Source organism: Loxodonta africana, chromosome 8, assembly GCF_030014295.1.
Source record: "Loxodonta africana isolate mLoxAfr1 chromosome 8, mLoxAfr1.hap2, whole genome shotgun sequence".
In the NCBI taxonomy this organism is placed as follows: Eukaryota; Metazoa; Chordata; class Mammalia; order Proboscidea; family Elephantidae; genus Loxodonta; species Loxodonta africana.
The window spans coordinates 112,649,558-112,673,769 of NC_087349.1; the positions used below are offsets into that span (position 1 = coordinate 112,649,558).

The 24,212-nt window shown below is 42.4% G+C and overlaps 1 protein-coding gene across 31 annotated transcripts in view; it reads right to left on the reverse strand.

Moving 5' to 3' along the window:
• IKZF1 (IKAROS family zinc finger 1) overlaps positions 1-24,212 on the reverse strand; it is a 108,919-nt gene that overhangs the window by 26,803 nt on the left and 57,904 nt on the right. For 14 of the 31 annotated variants that reach the window (XM_064290216.1, XM_064290214.1, XM_064290217.1 and 11 more), the window contains 2 exons: positions 15,093-15,152; positions 4,936-5,196 (listed from right to left, as the gene is read on the reverse strand). The exons of 5 other annotated variants lie outside the window; for them this stretch is intronic. In XM_064290216.1, the coding sequence (XP_064146286.1) occupies positions 4,936-5,196; positions 15,093-15,152 (321 nt within the window). Of the gene's footprint in view, positions 1-4,935; positions 5,197-5,329; positions 5,454-15,092; positions 15,153-24,212 lie in introns of those variants that run through there. 12 more of the 31 variants (XM_064290220.1, XM_064290222.1, XM_064290218.1 and 9 more) reach the window with 5 other exon arrangements.

A 24,212-nucleotide genomic window follows, 5' to 3' on the forward strand; every position in this document is an offset into this window, starting at 1 on the left:
GCATTGAGGTTTCATGCTTTTTCTTTCCTCACAAATCCTAAAACCTTTAAGCTATTGTTTGCCTATATCCATCCTATTTCCAGTACAAATACTCTAAAAAAAAAAGGCAATTTAGCTTATTATTAAGGAATTCTTTCAGGGCTGGTACTATTGAATTTTGTAGCTAAGAAAATGTTGGAACCTCTGGTGTGTGTGGTAGCTCATGTTCCTACGTTCTGGACCTAACAAAGGAATAAGCGCGTATCTTAGAAAAAGAAAGATACTATCGTCCTATTGTAGCCTCCTAACTCTTGGAATCTAAGCCAGCAAGCATTTCCTTTAACTCTCCCTCAAGAGAGTCATGCACTTGTTTTAAGTAAATATTAAAGTTTTTTTTTTTTTGGAAAACAAGCGCTTTATTTAGAGGAAGAGGGATATGTGACCACCGTTTCTGGTGTTGAGACACCATGAAAATGTACTTTATAGTGACAATTTTTCCTAAGAGAGAAGAACAGGTTAAAACGTATATTTAACAATTTTCCCAGTTAGCACGATTATGGGAAATAAGACAGCATTTATTAAGAAATTATTAAGTAGAAGCTCATCTGGTACTATTAAAATCTACACCAGATTTTAAAAGTCTACTTTGGCACCTAAATTTCATAATTATCCTCATTTTTTAAAAAGTGGGCAGGATAGGTGTACTACTGTAAAAGTTGAGACTAATTTACAATAATATTCAATAATAGACCAATTGGAGGGATACTGATATATATATATACTAGGATATATTTGGTATTTCCACAAATCCCTGGCTGCAATAAATTTGGCTGAGCAGAGAGAAAGCAGGTTAGAAAAACCAGCTAACTAAACTAACTAACCAGCTAACTAACTAGCCAACTAACTAAATCTCTGAGTTACAAGTGCATACATGTGGCTGACATCGGATAGGGAGATTAAAACAGCTGGCAATCAGGTAACCCTAAGGAGCTTTCAATGGAGAGAAATCACTTAATTATTCATTAGAAACACTTTCATTGGTTTGCATGTGTGTGAGCAGGTGTGTTTAGCTTTAAGTGGCCAAAAGGAAAAATAAAACAGGGCGACCACTGTGTGCAGGGAGACTTGGACAGGGCAAAATGAAATATGTCTCCAGCCCCTGGCTCTCAAATGTGTGGGAATGAACCTCAGGCCAATGGGAAAGACAGTCAGTTGGAGAATATGTCGTGAAAAGACTTATGATAAGGATGTGGGGCGCTCCTGGTGACACAGATTTTTTTTTGGTATGGCTCAGAGCTAGTGAACCCAGACCTAGTCTGTGTGAGCACCCCTTCATATAGGGGTAAGGTACTAGAGCACCATGCTTCTTCCAGGTCTGAAGGACTAGAGGGACCACGCAGTGGGAACAGCATCTCTGCAAAGGACAGATTATCGTAGCCATGTCCGCCTTTCACAGAACAGGGCAGGAAAGAAGGAACGCAGCCCTTTCTTAGAGAGTAAATTCTGTCTTCTAATTTGACTAAATGGTTCCTGTTGTGTCCTGCTGTGCTGCGTCTTTATCCCTGCTGGCAAGGTTTACTGGAAATCTGTTTGCTTCTGATTGCCTGTGCTGACATGAATATGTACCATAGGGCACGGGGACTCCTGAATAGAGCCTTCGCTAAAGTTACAAAGGAGTGCTCTACTCAAGTGAGCTTCCTCTGAGAGGTGCTGCCAGACAAGTGGGCCTGTCCTTGGAGCTGTACGACGGAACCCAGGCCCAGCTCCTTGTCTTCTTCTTTGGGCAGTGCTGATTGCCTTCTGTTGGAGAACGGCTTGCTGACTGGAGCTAAGGAGGATACAGCTTTGCCAAGGTTTTATTTACTTTTATTGAACTGGGGTGAGGAGTTTAAGATTATTAATTCCAATTTTAGTTTTTAATCCCAGTGACTCTACATAGCTGCCATGTCAGGGGACCCGCTCTAAGAATATTTGAGCCACTTTTAATAACTACATTGGGTAAAAAAAGATGGGTCTTCACACATGTCTCCATCAAATAAGATTTCTGAGGGTACATGGGAAGCAGAATGCAAAAAACTAAATCCAAACTGCAAGAATGTACTCGGGTCTCCTGTGACTGCCCCTGGCACCGTACCCCCATGAGCCTGCTGTGATACGCTTTACCTGGCAGACAGGGACGGGGCAGGCACAGTGCTCATGAACCTTGGACCACACAGAATAACCATAGTTTGCTTAAAAAAAAACTTCATTATTTAAAAAAAACCCATCGTTTGGGATAATAAAATGTTATATTTGCATGGCGGTTTTTTCTCTGCATTTCACGCAGATCACCTTTCCCTTTGGGCAGGGGAGGCTCTACAATTACACTGAGCAGCCAAGCTAGGTGGTGTCAATGACCCACTTAGAAAACAGTGCCAGGAGCACAGCACTTCGTCAGGGTGGCGATGTGTGCAGTGGGAAGGGTTTACTGGCTGTAGATGGCACTGAGATCCCAGCAGGTTATCAGGGAAGGAACTGGGGAACTGGTGTGAAGGGCCACCCTATAGGCTGACGGAAGAGAAGCAACGCCACGGTGTGAGGCTTAGCTTCTTCCCTGGGTAACAGGCTAGATCACAGCTAAGCTCCCAAATGATGGGCCGACCTGCAATGGCACGATTCACGGTCCACTACTCAACTGCACTTCCCTAACGAGATCACATGCCGGCAGCATCCCCAGGCAGCGGTGAGGTTTGCCTCCTCAGGCCTCTCCCCAGAGTCTGAGTCAGACTCAGCATTTCTACCAGACCCCCAGTGATTTACATGCCCGTTCATTTTTTTTTTTTTTTAGTTTCAGAAGTGCTACTTTAGCAACGTTTTACACGTAGAGAGCTCATGGAAGGGGTCGGTGGTGAGGCAATCATCCCCTCCCTAACATACTCCACTCAGATCCCAGGGAGATAAAACCATCTCGAGCACTTCTGTTTATTCAAATCTAGCTTGGCCAATGTCTTTCTCTATCTACCTGTGATCCCTATATTTACATAGGTGGAAATGCCCTAGAAAGACCATCCACGAGTTCACTGTCTCAGGTTTTGGTTTCTCAAATTGTATTTTAAGGAAAAATCGAGGCAGGAACGGTAAAATTGCTGAGAGGTACCTCAGAGGTACCTGGAATTTCCTCATTCTGTAAGTGGCAGAATGAAGCATATTGGCAAGTACTGGGCATTCTGCTGCTGTGTGAGAGAAGCAGGCAGCACCCAGCGGGTGCTCCTCAGCATATCTGTCCCTGACAGGCTTATTCATTAAAGGTAATTATTCTTTTTATCAGGTCAGGCAGTCATTATATTTTGGAAATTTAGTATGCCAGAATTTGATTCATTTATCAAATATTTATTTAAGAGAATTTTCACGGTATGGTCAGGCTTTACATGAATTAGCAGGGAAGTAATTCATTTGTGAGGTTTATTCCTTCATCAGGAAGGTATGAAAACGGGTTCCAGCGCCTTCTGTGAGGTGTCTGTCACAGGGTATCCTATTTTCACTTTAATTTCCACATCATTACAAAAGGTGAGAATGTGATCACTCTTCTAAAGCTTTAGTTAGGGCTGGGGGTGATGGATCTATTTCAATGGGTAATTGGAAGATTCAGGGGGCACACTACGAAAAGCAAAGTTTGTTTAATTTTAGAAGTTAATTTTTCATGGTAAATGTTATGTTCCTATGTTCCAGGTAGACTGCAAATGAAGGTCATTGTTTTAGAAACTGCCCTGATGCAAACATAAAAATTACAACTGCAAAAATATCTGTATTTTCTGATAACCCAGCTGGTTTTCCTCAATGGATTTTCTGAATTCCTGCGCCATTTTTGATAAACATAACATTTGTTTTACCCCAAGTAAAAATAACACGAGGCTATGATTTCCCAGTCTTCTTCCTCACATCCCTGAGGTCTCTTATAAAATCTTTTGAGTCTCTAAAGTATGCTTTTTATCTAGTTTTTTTTTTTTTTTTCTCCCTTCTTGGGTACTGTGGTGGCAGAAACTAGCTTTATTAGGATCTACTCATGCCATCTCACAGGCAGCCACGAATCAGGGATTATACGTTTTAAATTCATAGTTTCAGTGACCATTAGTGTTACTGAGTGTGTCATCCTTTGCCAATCTTTAGGGCTCCTTTCCATAGAAAGAAGAGTCGTTTCTGTTCAACTCAAAAGAAACCACATGCTTACAATTAAAGGTAAAGTTTGTCCCATTAATATTTCATTTCTAAGAGTCTTTGGCACCGTTAGTGGTGCTGACTCAGCAGTTCTCCTGGAAAAGTATCTGACTGTTCAACTGACATGCTGTTAGGGACGCACTGAACAGGGCAGAATGTGGGTCAGCTGGGTCTACCCTATAGTGATCCAACCCTCCAAATTCGAGGGTAAGGCATTCTGAAAGCTGATCTGAACTCTTTCTAGAAAACTAAATTATGCTGCTATTCCATAATTCCCCAATGTTTCCAAAAGCCAAGCCTTGTTAGTTTGAGTTTAATTGAAATGTATATTTTTCCTAATGGCTTCTCTGAGTAGTAAATTGTGATCTTTCAATGCGTTTGTCTGGTTTTGTTTTGCTTTCGTAAGAGTGGGCCACTTACCACATGGAACACAAAGAGTGTAGCTGAAGCTATTTAGCACGTACAATATCAGTCCTTGATCTCTAATATCGGGACTTGCACGAGATGCTGTTAAGGTTCCCTTTCAGCTATTGCTTTAATTTACAGGGTAGAGTTGGCACATGTTTAGAGGCTCTTTTAAATGTTGTTCCAAGATAAGAATGATACACCTCCCCCCTTGGAGTCCATCATTTGCAACTGTGGTCCTATCAGTCAATTTGAAATATGCTCAAAAACACTCCACTAAAACAGGGTATTTGCCTCCTTCGACACCCCCGGGGACCTTTTCCAGGACACTAAAGGAAAAACTATGCCAGGCCTTACCAGTGTGGCTTCTTTTGTGAACCATGAGCACATTGGGACCGATGCAAATGATCCCACAGATATCACACTTTAGTTTTCCGTTAGGAAGTCGAATGCCTCCAACTCCTGACAAAGCTTTGCTGCCTTGGTCACTGTGGGAGCCATTCATTTTCTCTCCTGAGGCATCAAGCATTCGTAAATCCTCCGCACATTCTTCCCCATTCATTTCACAGGCACGCCCATTCTCTTCATCACTCTGAGTCTCTACTTTAACATTACTGGCTGAAAGAAATAATACAGGAGGCCACTCAGTGTCATTGCAAAAAAAAAAAAGAAAGAAAGAAACAGCACAGTAGCAAAAAGACAATCAAATAGACGCGGAACGTTACTAAACAGTGGGGCCTTAGCAGCATACCAGGGGCGCACCTTGGGCTGAGATGTGTTCGCCTGCAGGGGGCGTTGATGGCAGGCATGGGATACGTGGTGGTGGGTGGTAGGAATGACGTGCCTGCCCTCACCATAGGTCCAGATGGGAGTGTCTGAAAACACAGCAGAAGGCTATCTATTAAGTTCCCACTTTAAAGCTGAGCCCTCACTTTATACAGGTGAAGGTCACAGGATCCACTGTGGTACAGGCTTGGTGAATCTCAGGAGGGAGGAGAGGTGGCTCCTACACGTCTCCCCAGGATGAGTGCCCCACAAAATGAGTTTTGGGTCACAGAATCCAACTCTCTGTTGTTGTTGCTGTTAGTTGCCATCGGGTGACCTTGAGTACAAGATTAGACTGTTGTGATCCATTGGCTGATTTTTGGGAGTAAATCACCAGGCCTTTCTTCCTTGTCTGTCTCAGTCTGGAAGCTCCGCTGAAACTTGTTCAGCATCACAGCAACACACAAGCCTCCGCTGACATTTGGGTGGTGGCTGCACATGAGGTGCACTGGCCAGGAATCAAACCTGGGTCTCTGGCATGGAAGGTGAGAATTCTACCACTTAACCATCACTGCCCTCTACCCAACTCCCTAGGGTGTGTCAACTTCTTTGGCAAAATTCCTAATAAGAATTTATCAAGCCAGAACAGTTATCTCCTACTAATAATGCTACCTTTCCTGGTTTCAGGTAAACACTAATAAACTTTGGGACAAAATTCTGCTAATGCATGCTCAGATTTCTGACCACAGATTCTTGAAAGATTTTTTTCTTTGGAAGATGGGCATCCTAACTCCTTTTTATTTTATAATTACGTAAATAAAACCTGTGTTCCAAAGTAGAGGCATGATTTCTTAAATATCTTCCGATTGATGACAGACTGATTGGGATCGATTATGAGTGTAAAGAGATCTGGAATATTTCAAAGAGAATTTCAAAGAGAAAGCAGTGTGCCTGTGTATGGGGGGACGGGTGAGATGCTGCTGTTAGGGACTATAATAACATTGCTTGCTCAACATTACATTATCATTTCCTTTAAATCACATATAGGGTGGTAATGTTTATGTCACCTGCACGTTCTTCCTCAAAAAGAAAACAAGAGGCATTCTGTTTGCTTTTTTCTGAAACCCTTATGATGAATTGATGCCCCGACACTGTAATGACTAAGAGAAATTAGAGTTACCCTGAAAGTCATCATTTCAATTATGGCTTTTACAGAACAGTAAGAACAAGTAAGTAAATTCTGCCAAGTAAAATAATCCATGAGCTAGATGACAACCAAGATTACATTATTTTTTTAATCAATGTTTTGAATCACTGATTCTCAAAGTGTGGTCCCTGGACCAGCAGCATCAGTATCACCTGGGAACATGTTAGAAAAGCAAGTATTTGTGTCCACCCTAGACCTCTAGAATCACAAACTCTGGGGATGGGACCAGTAGTCTGTGTTTGAATGAGTCCTCCAGGGTCTGCTGGTTTACGCTCAGGCCTGAGAAGAACTGTTTTAAATAAAACACTTGAAGTTTATTTTCTTCAAAACATTCCTCTTCGTTTAAGGGTAAGACTCCAGACCTTGAAATCAAGCTTTCTAGCTTGGAATCTCAGGTCCCCCACTTACAAGCTCTGAGGTATTAGTCCAGTCACTTAATGTCTCTGTGCCTTGGTTTCCTCATCTGTAAAAATGGGTGCTACCACAGTACTTGCTTGACAGGGGAGTTGTGAGAATTAAATGAGTCATTAGATAAGAAGGTGGACTAGAACAGCAACTGGGACATGGCAGGTGGACCCACTTCAAATGCAGCTATCCTCACACAGAATCCCCGTCCCATCACAATAATGACCAGACACACAAGCACTTTATCTGCACCACGTTATTTAACCCTCACAACAACGCTATAAGGGAGGTACTATTATTATCCTATTCTACAGTTGAAAAATCTGAGGTTCAGAGAGGTTGAACAGCTCTCTTAAGGTCACATAGCTGTAAGTGCTGTAAGAGCTGAGAGGGACTGCAGGCAGCTTGCCCCCGGAGTCTGTACACCTAACTACTATACCACCAAAGTTTTTCCATTCATTCTTTGGAGAAAAGATTTACAAAAATACCCATAAATGAGACAAAGTAATGAGAACACAGGCATCAGTCCCAATGTTCCTCCCGAAAAGATTCTGAAGATTTGAGATGCAGGGCCTCCTACCATCTCAGCAAATGCTGCTAACTTACCCAAGCTGCCAGGGACAAGTGACCAGATCCTACTGACACAGTAGTGAGAGGAGATAAGGGAAGCAAGTAAGGTAGGTTGGCCTTCCAGGCATTGGTGTGCTATGGCTTTTGAATTCTCTGTGATCTGATTCTCAGATATGTGCTGTGTATCTTTTCAGGTGCAAGTAAATTTGCTGGGTCCTCACTGTTCCCTATTACCTGTGCTGACACGCTCTGGATGCATGGCAATAAAGCTTTGAAGATGGTTGCATTTCTTAACCCGCGATTATTTCAAATCACGTGTCTTGTGGTTTTAAAAAGTAGATTGGCGTAATCTATACTGGTTTTTTAGTGCACGAGAGAGAATAAATGATTGTTGTGTGGTGAGTTCAACCACTGGAGCTAAGAGACATGGTGGCAACACAGGGTGCCAGCCAAGGGCTCCTGTGACTGCAAAAGAAAGCTGCAAGGAAGACCAAGTAGGTCCCTCCACTGGCTAGAGTTCATAAATTTAAAGACAATTTAAGGGAATATTCTCCTGCTTTCCCAAGGATACCCATCAGTAGATGGCATACTACCATTTGCCAGAAACTACACATTGTTCTTCTGCACTGTTGAAGGCAACTATGTTGTACCTTGTTTGGTGTCTGCCATGGCTTGTGTTTTGAAGACTGTGGATACTTCCACACAGGTATCCACAGGAGCAGAACAGTGTGAAAGCATCAGGGATAACCTTAGGAGTCTGACATCTGGAGCACAAGTGAGGGGTTGTTTGTGGGCTGCTTGTGCAGGAAGGCAGAGCAAAGTTTCAAGAAGGAAGGAGAGGAGGACAGTGCGAGCAGGAAACATGGGGTAAGTGTGGCCTTAAAAGCCACAGAGGTTTTCAAAGCCAGGAGATCTGATAAAAAAATAACAAAAAACAAATTCTGACTCATGGCAACCCCATGTGTGTCAAAGCAGAATTGTGCTCCACAGGGTTTTCAGTGGGTGATTTTTTGAAGTAGATTGCCAGGCCTTTCTTCTGCAGTGTTTCTGGGTGGATTCAAACCACCAACATTCCGGTTAGAAGCTGAGCATGTTAACCATTTGCAACACTCAAATACTCCTGAGGATGTGATCCCAAACAAAACCCGCTGTAGTGGTTAAGTGCTACAGCTGCTACCCAAGGGTCGGCAGTTCAAGTCCGCCAGGTGCTCCTTGGAAGCTCTACGGGGCAGTTCTACTATGTCCTACAGGGTCGCTATGAGCTATGAAGATGTGACACCAATGATTAGTTTGATGAGTGGCTCTGGAAAGCAGGGCTCTATCAGTATTGTACTAGATGACACTATCCCTGAGAGCTGTAAAAACAAAGCAAAAAAAGGTTCAACAAGGCACCAGAGTCAAATCATAAATAATCCTGAGATCAATGTGGATACCCAAACACAACGCACAGAGATTTTGTTGTTGCTGTGTGCCGCCAAGTCAATTCCAACTTATACTGACCCTATAGGACAGAGTAGGACTGCCCCATGGGGTTCCAAGGCTGTGCTCCTTATGGAAGCAGAGAGCTACATCTTTCTCTTACGGTGCAGCTAGTGCCTTTGCACTGCCAACCTTTCAGTTACCAGCTGAGCACTTACCCACTGCGCTACCAGGGCTCCTGCACAAAGATGGAAGGGTGTGAAAATACATACATAAAAACATAATAATAGCAGCAGGATCTGTAACAATAGCAGGAGGAAATGTTCAGTGCAAAACACAGAGCAAAAATATAAGGATGCCGTGATATTTGACAGCTCTGAAAACAGTTGTGCAGACAATACCCACAGGCCACTGCAGGCAAGGCCAAGGAGTCACAAGCAGTGGACACATGACAGAGGACTCAATAGAAGCAGATGCTCTACAAAGTTTAAGTAGGAGTTAGATGGCAGATGGTGGAAGTCTTAGAGCCGGGAGCTTGCTAGCCCTCTGAGGACAAATTCTAGGTTCCGTCATGACATGAACCAACATGAATGAGGACTAGGAGAGGAATAAAGAGTGCCAGGAGCCAACAGGGATTTGGAGAACACAAATTGGGTGACACTGTCAGTCGCAGAAGCATATTAGATTCAAACCGTGTGAATATTCTCTAAATATGGGGGGAAAAGGAGCCCTGGTGGCACGGTGGTTAAGAGCTTAGCTGTTAACTGAAAGGTCGGCGGTCTGCACTTACCAGCTGCATCAGGGGAGAAAGACTTGGCAGTCTGTTTCCGTAAAGATTACAGCCTAGGAAACCCTACGGGCAGTTCTACTCTGTCCTATAAGGTTGCTATGAGTTGTAATCAACTTGATGGGAATGGGTTTTGGTGTTTTGGGTATAAGGGGAGAGGTTCTCATATACTTGTGGACAAATGTAAACTGGACACTAAAAAAACCCTGTTGCTGTTGAGTCGATTCTGACTCATAAAAAAAGTGTAGAGTAAAACTGCCCTATAGGGTTTTCCAAGGCTGTAATGCCACATCTTTCTCTCGTGGGGTGGTTGATGGGTTTGAACCAACCTTTCAGTTAGCAGCTGAGTGCTTAATCACTGCAACTACCAGGGCTAGTTATATGAAAATGATTAAGAGATTTCTGTTCACCAGGGAAGGGTGTTCACAATAATGGTAGTCTCTAATCTGCCTGGAATGGGAACACAGACAACCTGCTTATTATTTTTGTAGATGACAGAAGTCAGGGCTTGAAGGCATCCTAAGAAGTTGCAAATATAGACAGAATCACAACAGCTGAAATCTAATAGTTATAGAGTATTTTTACGTAAATAATGCGCACCACCTACACTCGTCTACCAACTGTGCCCTCCCCCGGGAGGTATTTTTGTAAGCTCGCTATGCTAATTTTTTACAGCAACATGTACAAGAAATTGGCATATTGGCACTTATGAAAATACCTCGAGGAAGGTGGGGAGGGAGTGGTTGGCAAACAAACGAAGAAGGCACGTGTTATCTGCATAAAAATGTGGTAAAGGTAAGGTCCACTTAAGTTAAAATGCAATTTTAAAACCCCGAGCTCAGGATGTCTTGGCCTAACATATGTCGGTGTGAAGAAGGCTTTGAAGGTTTAGCTGGCAGTAAGCTCCAGGAGCGACGGTGGCAGAAAGAGAAGCAAATAGCACCTGTGGTCTCGGGTTCCTGTGTTAACTCAAATTCGGAGTCCACTGCATTGGCCAGGTCACACACCTTCCGTAAAAGGGACAAGGCCAGTCTGGAGGTGGTTCAGAAGGAAGTCAAAGGAAGACTGAAACCAGTTCATATGAGGGACTGTTAAGGGGCCAAGCACACCTGGCTCAGAGAAAGTGAACTCAGAGCTGAAATGGCTGTGCAAGATGGCATCCTTTTTGCCTCTGAAGAAATGGGATCAGTGCTTCCTCTGCTTGGCTCCTCCAAGCAGAGAAAAGGCAACGGGGGATCAGAGCAAGATGGAGGTTCTTCCAACAGAGGGGGTCTCCAGCCCTTGCAGCCTTCCCACATGGAGGAGGTGAAGAGGCAATTCCCCAAGAGCTTGTTCTTGCACCAGCCACGGAAGCCTTAGAGCCAAGGGCTGTCAGGCTCCCCAACTCCACAATCACAGGGGTGGCCTCCAGCAATAATGCTCTCACTTAAGGGGTAAGAAGCAAAGGGCATTTGTCCTGACGGCTTATTCCTTTACCTGTTCCTCTCTCCCTGGTAAAGAAAAAAATTAGTGAAATATTTGGCCCGCTGATGGCAGTGCACACACCCATGGGTGAGGGGAAGGCTCTGGGGGTGTGTATGTGAGCATTTGTAGGCCCACTACTTTGAAATCCACAAACTGGAAGAAGTAAATGAGACCAGTGGTTGCTAAACTCCTCATCTCCTTGTAGCTTGAGATTAAAATACCCTGGAGCCCACCCAAAGGTGAATACAAGGCTTGCGCATCATTCTCTCAGGAATGTGACTCCTTTCATTTTTTTTTAATAATCAGAACTCCTTAAACGGTAAAATCAGACCGACCACACGATACATTCCATGAAATAGTCAATTCTGCCCAAATTTACATTTATTGTCATTTAGTCCACCCTGTGGGTGTTGCCTCTTTTGAAAGTTAACAAGGACATAAATTGATGGGCCTCACCCCTCTCTCAGGCGTCCCTGACTACATGCAGGGCTACTAGTTGAAAGGCTGGTGGTTTGAGTCTGCCCAGAAGCACCTCAGAAGAAAGGCCTGGAGATCTACTTCCAAAAAGATCCCAGCCACTGAAAACCCCATGGAGTACAGCTCTATTCTGAAACGCATGAGCAACAGACTCCATGGCAACTGTTCTTTTTTGACTCTTCCTAAAACACTCAATCTATTTCATTTACTTGGACCCAGAAATGCTTACTTATGATAATGTTTCAATGAAGTGTTACACTCTCCCCCGATTATAAGGATTATACTTATAAATGTTTTGTGCCCCCCCACCCCACCGCCGCCACCACTACTTAGAAAAATGTTGAACTCAGTAAGGTGCTGAATTGAACTTATTAAATATAGAACACAAAATGGAGACGTGTTATACGTTCCTTTCCCCTTGAACATTCTGGCTCAAGTCTGCCCTGTAGCTCTTCTGTTGTCTCACAAGAGATAGTGGACAAGCTCAATTTTATTATTTAATACACATGGCTTATATTGAGACTGGATGTTTTCAAACCCCAAGTCAAAAGCTACTTTTCCTTCCCAGATACTGTTTAAAATTAGGAAAAATGATAATCTTCTTGCTACATATTTTAAAGGACTTGTATGCTATCAGTAACATGGCAGTCCTAAAAAAGACCCCCAACCCCCTGAGTGCAAGGTGGGCTGTACCATATACATGAGTTTAGAAGTGAAAAATCAGGAGAATCCAGGGAACTCAGGGTCAACAGGAGCCAAGAGATCTGAGTTTGCTGCCAAGGAGTGTATGCACTCATAAATAATTAAAATTTTTAATGCATAGGTATAATGCACACTGGCAGTTCCCACCTTACACAAATGGCTTACGTTCTTCTTCATTTGCTTCTCCTTTTTAGAACGTGTCTCTATATTCATTGCTAAGGTAAATGTTTGGTACTCAATGTATTTTCCCATGACAAAGATGCTTTGAAACACTCACTACAGTAGGAGCCCATATAAGCCTGAATTGCTGAATGTTTTAAATGAAAAAGTGAGAGATCAACATAACCTTGCACCTTTGATGACCAGCAAGCAAAAATTAAATAATAGAATAAAAATATTTAAGATAGGCCTTAAAACCAAACCAAACCAAACCCAGTGCCGTTGAGTCGATTCCCACTCATAGTGACCCCATAGGACAGAGTAGAACTGCCCCACAGAGTTTCCAAGGAGCGCCTGGTGGATTCGAACTGCCCACCCTTTGGTTAGCAGCTGTAGCACTTAACCACTACGCCACCAGGGTTTCCAAGTTAGGCCTTAAATGATGGTAATTAAATGTAAATCTGTGATAACGAGATTCTGAATGATTTTGTATTGCTTTTAAAAGACATTTATGGAAACTATCAAGTACTTTAGAGGTTAATGGAACCACTTATTATAGCTGAATATAATTTGAAATATAGGTGTTGTTTATTTTTATCAAGATGCATAATTAGAAATATTTTTCTCTGATGTTTTAAGTCTTTGAATTGAGTGAAGTCAGGGAAAGAGACGAGGAAAGGCAGAAGAGAGGGAAGGGTATAAAAAAGAACAAGTGACAAGCACATATATTTTCCGCAGGCAACTAGGGGGACAAACTAAAATAGAGAGGGAGAAGGGGGCCATCAGGGAGAAGTGTTTAATCTTCAAAAGTCGGGAAAAAAAAAGTGATGAGGGGGACAGCTCCCTCACTACCTCAAGATGGTGACACAGATCAGCCAGCCATTTGTGAGTGGAAGATAATTAAATGTGAATACTCGGGACAGGTGGGGGAAGGGGGGGTGAGGGGAGGGAAATCAATATGCTGACACCTTGTGAGCCCATTTGTATAATATAGAGAGAGACAGTATCAAAATATATATTATCTGACCTATTGGAAACCCTGGTGGCACAGTGGATAAGAGCTTTGGTAGCTGCTAACCAAAAGGTTGGCTGTCCAAATTCACCAGGTGCTCCTTGGGAACCCTACAGGGCAATTCTACTCTGACCTATAGGGTCGCTATGAGTCGGAATCAACTCGATGGCAAAGATTTGGTTTGGTTTGGTCCTATAAAAGTTCCAAGTCCCATAGAGCTTTACATGCAGCTTTTTTTTTTTACATGCCTGAGTCTAAACCTTGCTCAGATGTAATCAACACATGACTTAGGATGTATTATCTTACTCTTAATTGTGTCTGACTTTTCGAGGCATTTCAGTAAGGTGGTTATTCATCTCAAAATTATATTATTTCTCTGTCCTAGTACCTTAATGCTTTATAAAGTCATATAAACGTGCACATTATATATATCTGGAAATACATCGACATTTATACATGCATATATGTCTGGCGGAAATAAATAGCAAGCTATTGCTTTAAAGTTAAAGGAACATTAGAAAGATTTCTATAATTTCCATACACTGGAAAAGTACTCAATCTACTTTGTGAGCAAATGCTATACTTGAGATTTATATTGCTAGATCCCATGAAGATACAAAATGATTTCTCATAACCAGAGGCCAGAAACCTACCCCTAACTGTTACCAAATCTTTTGAATTTGAGCCTGTGGTAATAACTGTTGCAGTATTAACAAGTACAGCCTGTTTTCTGATGTTACCTTATGACAGGAGAGAAATTACTAATAGGAGCTCTGAGAACTTCAGTTCTAAGGGGGCTACCAACTTGTATCATGCAAATATGTAGCTATATGTCCCTTAAAACAACAACAAATCCATTCTTTAAAATACTCCTTCAAAGGGCATTAGCCAAACATATTTACCATTTATGAGCTCTCAATACCTAAATAAGAAAAATGAAATTAACATCTGTTGCTGGTTTAACAGCACAGACCAGAGACAATCCCATAGGGCACTAGGCACTAACTGTAGGTTTGCTCATGCAGTGAGGCACCGTAGGGTAACAGCCTAGAGTTTCTCCTCTCAGTTCTGAAATGAATACTCCATAGCAACAGAAGGAGACTATGTCTCTTTCCTGGCCCAAAATATTATAAAGATTATCATGAAAATATGATGGGTTGTTTGGTGGTGACAGAAAATATGACCATTTTATTACCATGCCCAGTAAAAAAAGGAGATAATCATAACATCAATAACAAAACCGTTATTTTTTTAATAAAATAAACTGTTATAAAAATTCCATTCATGTCACTCTTACTCCCATGGCCACCACAAAAGGCATGCTCTATAGTACATCACCCAAAGTCTAAGCCTTTACTTATGTGCTTTATTGTACAAGTGAACATCCCTGATGGTAGAGTTTTAACGAACAGAATGGTAAATATTTATCTCCCTTCTCAAGCATGAAGGAAGGTGAAAACACAAGCATTCACAATATTCACAAAAATATGGAAACTGAGAACAAAATGGATACATTTCTGTTTTCTGGAAGCAAGGCATATACTTACGAGAGAAAGATTTGGGAATTATTGCATGAAAATCCCTAAAGCCATCCGCCCCATATGTAACTGTAATAAAGAAGGCAAAAAGAAAGCTGGGTTGTGATATCGTAAGAGATGAAAAGTTTAAAAGATAGCATTTTTTTTTTAAGAATTATTGCTTCGAAATTCTTATTTAGCTAGTATTACGCTATCGTTGTTCTGCTATTGCCATCATGTAGGTAATAGAAAAGCTGTCAAAATGATTACTCGGAAAGAGGACTGTAACTGCCACAGGTCTGAGCCCGTGGCGTTATCTCATCTACAGTGTTCTGGAGCACTTTATGGTGTGCTAAATGTCTTAGGAAGTAGTAATCTAAAACATCCTAGAAATATGAGAAACCTTTCAGAAGAATTGATCCAGACAACGTCAAAGGGCTTAACATCAAAGCAGAGTATCTCTTAAGACAGCACATATTTTCATAAAAGCAGTGTATTTTAAAATGATTGCATAAGATTGCATAACCTAACCTAACCTGCTGGTGTTGAGTCCATTCCGACTCACAGTGACCCTAGAGATAATGACTGCGTAGCAGCTTGTATCATTCCTAAGAAGAAATGTTCTTCATTCACTTTTCTCTAAGATTAGAAAATGTTCATACAACACGTTGGGTGGGAAAACATCATCATTTTCCCCTCTCCCGAAAAGGAGGTGCCCTGGTAGTGCAATGGTTAAAGTCCTTGACTGGTAACAGAAAGGGAGGTGGTTCAAATCTACCAGCTGCTCCTCAGGAGAAACGTGCCAATCTGCTTCCATAAAGATTACAGCCCTGGAAACCCTATGGGGCAGTTCTATACTGTCTTATAGGGTTGCTATGAGTTGGAGTCAGTCCAACGGGAATGGGCTTTTTTTTTTTTTAACCTCCAAAAGAGCTACTAATTTCTATGTGTAATATTCCTTATCAACTACTTCCTCAAATCTTCAAGATCTTGTTCTGTTTTACAGGTCAGAGTTTCCCAGCATGTTCCTATTCTTAAAACTTGAATAGATACACATACACACACACGTTTCACCTCCAAGAGTCACATCCTAGTAACTATCACAGTTATGTTCACAGCCTAGCTACTTGGGCTTGTTGCATGAACTTCTAAATTAGCAGAGGAAAGACTCTAAAGTGTCCTGCAGAAACAGATCTATTTAACTTTGCTTAAACCAGTGTCTTCCAAACTTATGTGACAACGAATTCCTTTTCTCCCCATGGAAAACTTAATAAAATATTGGGATACAGTAGCCTCCCCCCGTACCCGAGGTTTCGCTTTCCGTGGTTTCAGTTACCCGCAGTCAACTTGATGAAATCTTGTGCCTTCCCGCTCCATCCTGCCCAGGGACCGCAGTCACATAATTTTTATTACAGTATACTGCTATAAAATTGTTCCATTTATCATTAGTTATTGCTGTTAATCTCTTACTGTGCCTAATTTATAAATTAAACTTTATCACAGGGATGTACGTGCAGGACAAAGCACAGTATATATGGGGTTAGGTAGTATCATTGGTTTCAGGCACCTGTAGGGGGTTTTAGAATGTATCCCCTGCAGATAACGGGGAGGTTCTACTGTATTGGCCAAATATATTTTGGGAGACACTTGCAAAGCTGTTCATTTAGGTGATTAGTTTAATTATTTCCTAGCAAATCCTTATTCTTCATCTATTCAGTTTGTTCCCTGATAGACCAAATCTAATAGAAAATTAAAATATCATGGATGGCATCAAACAGAACTATCATAAATTGGTTTGCCTCGATACGGAGGTGATTAACGGCCTTTGAGCAACCAGTAATGTATTGTCAGTTTTACAATAATTTTTGCTATTCTTGTTGTTTTCACTGATCTCTAGCCCTTTACGTAAACTCCTCAACTTCAGTTGTTATTCTGTTTAATAGGGGCATTAGCAGCTCAGATAACAGGAGAAAAGATAAAGATGCTTTAAAAGATATTACCTAATTAAAAATGGGGACATTAAAATACACGATACAACATAAAAGGAGCCCTGGTGGCCCAGTCATTAAGAGCTCGGTTGCTAACCAAAAAGGTCGGCAGTTTGAATCCACTGGCTGCCCCTTAGAAACCCTACAGGCAAGTTCTACTCTGTCCTACAGGGTTGCTGAGTCAGAGTTGACTCGACAGCGATGCGTTGGGTTGGTTTTTGGTATACAGCATAAAACTATCTGATTAACCGACATGACAGAGAGTGCTAATGCTGACTGGCACTCCAATATGACTTTAATTGTAAGTAATCTCCTAAAATATCACTTCAGATGTACAGGCAATGGCTCTGTCCCTGGTTTTGCGTATGACAATGAATAAACAGTGTGTGGGGGGGTATTTATGTTTACTGGTAAACTGAAGAGAAATGCAGCTGCTCGTGGCTCTTAAGTGGTTAGAAATGAATAAAATTTGTCTAAAACTATTTTTGTTTCACCATTAGAAAGTATAGCCTCGCGTACGTCTTGGATAATCAAACTGCAAGCCTTGAAATACATAATTTGGCGCATTCCATTTCACAAATTACCACCTAATATAAGTAATATCACATCATTAGACATTAAATGTTAAATATTTTTCAAGAGAATGCGTTTTGGGTCTTGTATAATTCTAATTAGCTCTTTGATTTTTATCCTTAAATATTTGATTCTCTAAAAATTACAGAAGTTAAAAAAAAAAACAAAGTATAATGTATGTATGAAGTTGTTCTACTCCCCCATAGTAAAACTGAACTGGTAAGAATTCACTCTTATTTATGTACTGAGCACGTTAAGGCACATATCAACTTCTGAGTTCAAAAAACTGTATGTTATTGCATATGAATAGGTAATTATGCATAAATAGGGAAATGCGAAGACTTAATCCATTCCATAAAGTACAATATCTTGTGGTAAGCACTTTCCATATATCCTCACCTTCATTCCTCACCATTGTCTTATTGAGGTAGGCCCTATTATCATTTCACCAAGGAGGAAACTGGGGCTCAAAGGAAGTCCTGTAATTTGCCCTCCTGGTGGTCAGCGTGTTAATTTGCAAATCTGAGACCACATTTAATTAGCAAATTACATTACAGGCAGTATTCAGAAGACTGATTTTTTTCCCATTCAACCTTCCTTGGGAAGTAAGGGCCCTCTAGAAGCTGTGCTTACTCTTTGATCATACCTAAGTTTATAAGCTACTGCAGCTTTACACACATGTACACACTAAGAGTGTGTGTGCACGTACACACACTTGCATGCACGCTCCCTTCCCCCCACTGCCAACAAGAATTACAGTGCGTTTACCAATAAAATGACCCATTGCTGTCAGGTCGATTTCAACTCATAGTGACCCCATAGGAGAGTGTAGAACTGTCCCATAGGGTTTCCAAGGAGTGGCTGGTGGATTTGTACTGCTGACCTTTCGGTTAGTAGCCAAGCTTTTAACAACCACTGTGCCACCAGGCCTCCTAGCAGAATCCCCTAAACATGAGTTGGAGGGCATGGCTGCCTAGGGCCCTCTAGCTCATTTCCTGTGTGTGGACATCACTGCCTGGCTCCTCCTGGCATTCCTCCCACACACCCAGGGCAGGGGACTGCAGGAAGATGCAGAGGCGGTGCTACTGAGAGTTGTCCCCAGTCCATGGGCTGGCTGAGAGTATTCACACTTTGTCTCTGGGCAGCTCTGATCATTGGTCATGCCTTTGGGAAGATATTTTGAAGATGCACAGTTGTTCTTCCCCTTAAGACATTCTTGCTTTTAAGGCCAAGGCTCACGTGGTAAAGTTGACCCCTCTCACCAACTGTAAGAAGTGGGCCACATGGAAGCAAGGGAAGAAGTTGCTATTCTGTAATTAACTGTTGGCCTTGTTTATTCTTTTAGTAAATTCCACCCCAGTTTTCAGGCTACCATTTTATAAACGGGTGCAGATAAAACACATTAATATGTTTCTAAGTTTTCTAAATTTCAGGAAATTCATTCTTCTAATAAAGAACAAATTTAGCTCATTTATCAGGAACTTTTGTTTCCCAAATTGTCACTAAGATTTTTATACAAAGTGCTGGCTATTATAGTTGACCATCTCTCAGATTCTGAATCCTACTCAGATAACCAAATTGACAAACATTATAGGAAAAAGGTTAAATGCTCACAAGCTACATTTCTGTTTGCATTTAGTTGTGCCTATAATTATAAACTTCTCATGTCTGCTGTCTCCTTATATAGAGATTAAACCCCATTTGAGATTTTTTAAGTAGGGGGATGGGGTCTGTTCCACTTTCAAGTCACAGAAGCACACGGACAGTTGTCTGGGGAAGGTAAACACATCTAGGTTTGTATTTTGAAAAATTTCTGCTATAGGTGTACTTTCATACATATTCTTTAAATCACATTAGCCCATCACTCATAGTCATATCATTAGTGGCTTATTAACTTGCTTAAGGATGGTTTGCAGTAACCTTTACAACATTGATAGATCTAGCATTGAATGGAATGACTTCCTAACATTGCCACCCTGTGCCTGAGTGAGGGAGGGTGTCACCAAGCTGGGACAAAGAAAAGCAGATGAGAGGCGCAAGTACCCCCCAGCCATAGGTCACACTCCTGCTAGAATACTAGTTATGCCCTGAATAGGCACCAAGTCCAGATTCTATCAAAATTCGTCCATACACAGACATTTCTTGGACTGCTTCATTTGTTCTTAAGCCATCTGATAAATTAGGGAGCTCAAGGTTTTATCAGGGGAAGAGAATGCTAGCTAACATTGACTGACTACTTACTCAAGGACTGTTCTAGTCTCACAGAAGAGGAAACTAAAGTACAAATAGGTTAAATGTCTCACCAAGGACGCAGCACTGGGAACGCTGGTGTGAAGGGCACACCTAAGCCAGGTGACTCCTTCCACTACACGCCCAGCCTCCCCCTCAAAGGATGGATTAGAGCTGCTCCACTTCTCTCCTCCTCCCCCTCCCCCAGTCCCTTCCTTTCAGACAGTAAATATCCTTCTGCATAGGTCAGAGGGTCTTATTCACCCCTGTGTCTTGCATGAACCCCAGCATCATATCTTTCACTCAATGGGACACTCAAATGTTTGTAAGAAGAACAAGGGCAGAAACCTGCCCATGGCTGCTAACTGTGGGGACGCACCTGGGCCCAGTTCTTGCCTGTCTGCTTGTCTTCCCTCCAGGCCTTAAACAAAATACCAACCCCAAACCTGTTGCCATTGAGTCGATTCCGACTCATAGCGACTCTACAGGACAGAGTAGATCTGCCCCATAGGGTTTCCAAAAAGCAGCTGGTGGATTTGAACTGCCAGCCTTTTGGTTAGCTGCCGAGCTCTTAACCGCTGCACCACCAGGGCTCCCTATGCCCTAACAGGCATGTCCAAATCCAAACTCACCATCTTTCCCCAGACCCAGCTCTCCTTCTCTTCCCACAAGTGCCACTGGCATTGTTATCTTAATCCCTTAAATTCCAAACCACCTATTGAGTCTCACCTCCACTTATCACTTTCCATAGTCAATTTACATCTGAGTCCTCTCCAGACTTTCTTCTGTTTTCCGATCACCTCACATCCCAGTACCTCCCTGAAGCCACTGCCATTACCTGACCAGGTACTTCTGCCAGGTAATTCCTGTGTACTGCCTGGCACATGGATTTGCTCGTTTGTATCACGTGGCCTTTGCTTTCACCTATCCCACACACTGCCCAAAGATCAATCATCTGTAATGCTACTTTTATCAGGTCATGCCTACTTCCAAACTTTCCACGGTTCTACGCTGTTGCGATGGAACAAAAATCTCAAGGCCTGTGTCATGTTCCCTCTACAACTGGTCCGCAATAACAATGAATCTCTCAACAGGTAATACCACTCAGATAATCAAATGGATGAACTTTACGGGCAAATGTTAAACAAACACTTACAAACTACACCTCATTTGTAAATACCTTGCCGTTTTCACTTAGTTGTACATATAATTGTTTCATAACTAAACCTCAACCACCCTACGAATGCTTTCTCCTAGTCTGAGCAGACCTCAGTGTCCTGTAAAGATATCCAGGTGTCTCCCCTCCTCAAACCCTCTCTGCCCCCTTGCGCAGGTGGTACTGCTTTCTACCCTCTGAGGGGATGTATGCCTTGTAAGCCCACTTAACTCTCCCCCACTTGTGAGGCCTGCTCAGAAACTGGGCCTCTCTCTTGTTACAGCTTTTGCTCTCTACATCCCAGAATCTTTGGGTTGTAGAGTTCTGGAACTCAACATAGGTCTTGAGCCCTATTCTGTGCTCAGGTCAAGAAGCTCTGGCATATAAACCATTGTCTTCATCTTCCCCCTTCTGCTCTCCCCGGCTTACTATCCATCTGCACAATGCCTAGAGGCAAAGGAGGGCCTGGTGCCTGCTCATTAAATTAGCAAACGTCTTAACATTGCTCTCTGGAGATAACCTTAATATCTGAATGTTTTCAGAATTTTTTTTTTTTTTTTAATGACTGTTACTAGTGTGGTCCCAAGAAACTTGGTACATTTATATTAAGCTAGAAACGGGGAAAATCATTCTTGTCATCTGTTAATTCAGTGCGGTATTTTATATAAACTGAGCACATATGGACTGGTTTTCTGTTCAGATGGGTCCTCTGCTTCTTTTGACCTGGGCCATGTTACATGCTAGCGGTCTCTGAATGGGTACATTCATAAGTCAGCAGGTAACACGGGTGGTCATCTGCTCATGGGACAGGAAGAGGCAGCTGGTGGATAACGGACTAGATACGAGCTTTAGGGCCAGAGGACAGTGTTTGATGTTTAGCTCCATCACTTGCCAGCTGTGTGAAATGGGCAAGCACCAGCTACTGTGAGCTTCAGTATCATCATCAACCAAATGGGAATAACCAGATCTATTGTGTCGAGTTTGTGTAAATATTCATGGCAATGCTTACAAAGCCCCTGGTCTTTTACCAGGCCCTCTGTATACCATAGCTATTTTCCTACATGAAAGTCACATGTAGGAAAACCCCTATATTCCTGTCAACAAAGACTTCCATGTCTACGGGAACAGAACCATCCAACTAACATTAACCAAGTTTTTCAAATAAGAAAAATGATAGGGGCACATCCTGCCAGCGGCCAGCAGATGACTGTGCTCACTTGCAGACCATAAGAGTAATGGGCAGGATGTCCCAGTGGAAGGGGCCCATGACCTCAGTAGTCGCTGAAATGGCTGCTGTGTGGGCCACAAAGCCAGAGTATTTTGTCGACTGTTTTGGCCAGAACTTTAGGTGCTATAATTGCACACGTGTTTTAGATATGGTTTCTCCTGATACTACATTCTTACTGAAGCAAGGGGTTAAACTGTTGCTGACAATTAGGCAAAATAAAGGATTTAAAACAAAAGGAAATACCTTGACCCAGGCTTTCCGAAATATGGATCCTGTATTTACATTTAACACACTGATCAGGTATATCAGTGTGTGAGGATATATGGCTCATGATTTTAAATGAGGGAACAGATACAAAGAAAGGGGTGAGGAATATAAATCCAATTCTGTTGTCTTTATCCCTGAAATGACCAACTAAAGAGGACATCAGAAACCTAGTGTTAGCCCCCACCCGATTCAGCCTCTACAACTGCTCACAGGCCATTCCCTCCCATCCCCAGTACTGGAGCTATGTCAAGCCCCAAAGATTCCAGAAGCCCAGGCCCTCCCTACTTCAGGGAGGCCAAAGATAAACTAATCTCCTCTGGGACACACAGAGGGTGGGTCCCCTGCTGTCCCGCCCTTCCAGAAGTTCAACGGATCCCTGTCAGAATTCCAAGGAAAAGGTGACTCAGCAAAACAAGGAGGAAGGGAACAGCAGTTTGAGTCGCTGCCTTGACAGTGGTCCCTGTGTCCCTCAACCCACAGATGCTGTGCTGTGTGTTTCCTATCTTCCAACCGGGCACTTATCTTTATGAAAAGGGGCATTTAGGCATTAAGTGTGCCTCCAGTCACTTTCACACACAACAGGTGGAGGTAAAGCCTTTGTTCCTGCCTTTCCCACTTCTTCCTGTGCCCTTCTCAAAAAACCTGTTTCTTGGGTACCAGCCGGGCAGTCAACCCTGTGGTTGTAAAGAGCACAAAGCCCGTGACCCCTCGGCATGTCTTTCCCCGAGTCAGCAGTCTGTGGAAGGAAGGCAGGGCTGGGCTTGCGAGCTGTGGTTGGGACTGCAGCATGTGGATTGGGGTGAGTGCGTCTGGCTTGGTGTTCTACCGGACACACACATGTGTACGTTTGTATGTGTGTGGACGTGTGTAAATGGCACACAGAGATGAGTCTTTCTACACGTATAGTTACAAAGGCAGTTTAGTAAATGGACTGCTCAGTGGTAGACAGGCTATTATTCACAGTGATTTTCACAGAAGGATAGTGATGCAGAGAGGTTCCCACAGTCTCTATAGGCTAAGTGTTGGCCCTGTTCCTCTATCATTCTAAGAAAACAGGTCAGATCACACTCAACGGACTCCCAGTTCTGTGGCCAGAAGACTGCATAAGGAGCCCAACAAGTCAGACTCGGCCTCTACAACATTTAAAAGTAACGACAGAATCCATGTTCTCTCCATTTGTTGACTAGGAAGCACTATTTAGCAGGTTTCTGGGCAAGGAATTGTGACTTAATCTGAGTCTAGATCTTGACAATACACTCGCATAGGGGTTGTGAGAAGATACAAGGCAATAGACAGGGGTCCTCTAAGCTCTTTAATATCTAGGGTTAACTTTTTGCTTACCAGGGTAAAATCAAATCCAAATACTTTCCATTTTATAGTCCTCCTCTTAAGGAACTCTTTACAACTGTCTTTTTTTTTTTTTTTTCTATTCCTTCTTTCCCTTCTTTTTTCCTTTGCCACTGTCTCTCTCTTTTTAAATTATTTCCTAGCTTTTAGGGAAAAAAAATTATGCCCAATGAATGCTATGCATGTATTATTTTGTGTAATGCTCACAAAACTTTGGGGTGTTATTATTAGCAGTGGGTTTAGTGAACTCACTTTTGACCACCAGTCAAAGTGATATGGAAATGGATTTATAGAAGGACAACTTGATCCTTGCCCTTCCTCCACCTCTTAGCAGCTAGGTGACCCTGACAGAATTATACGAC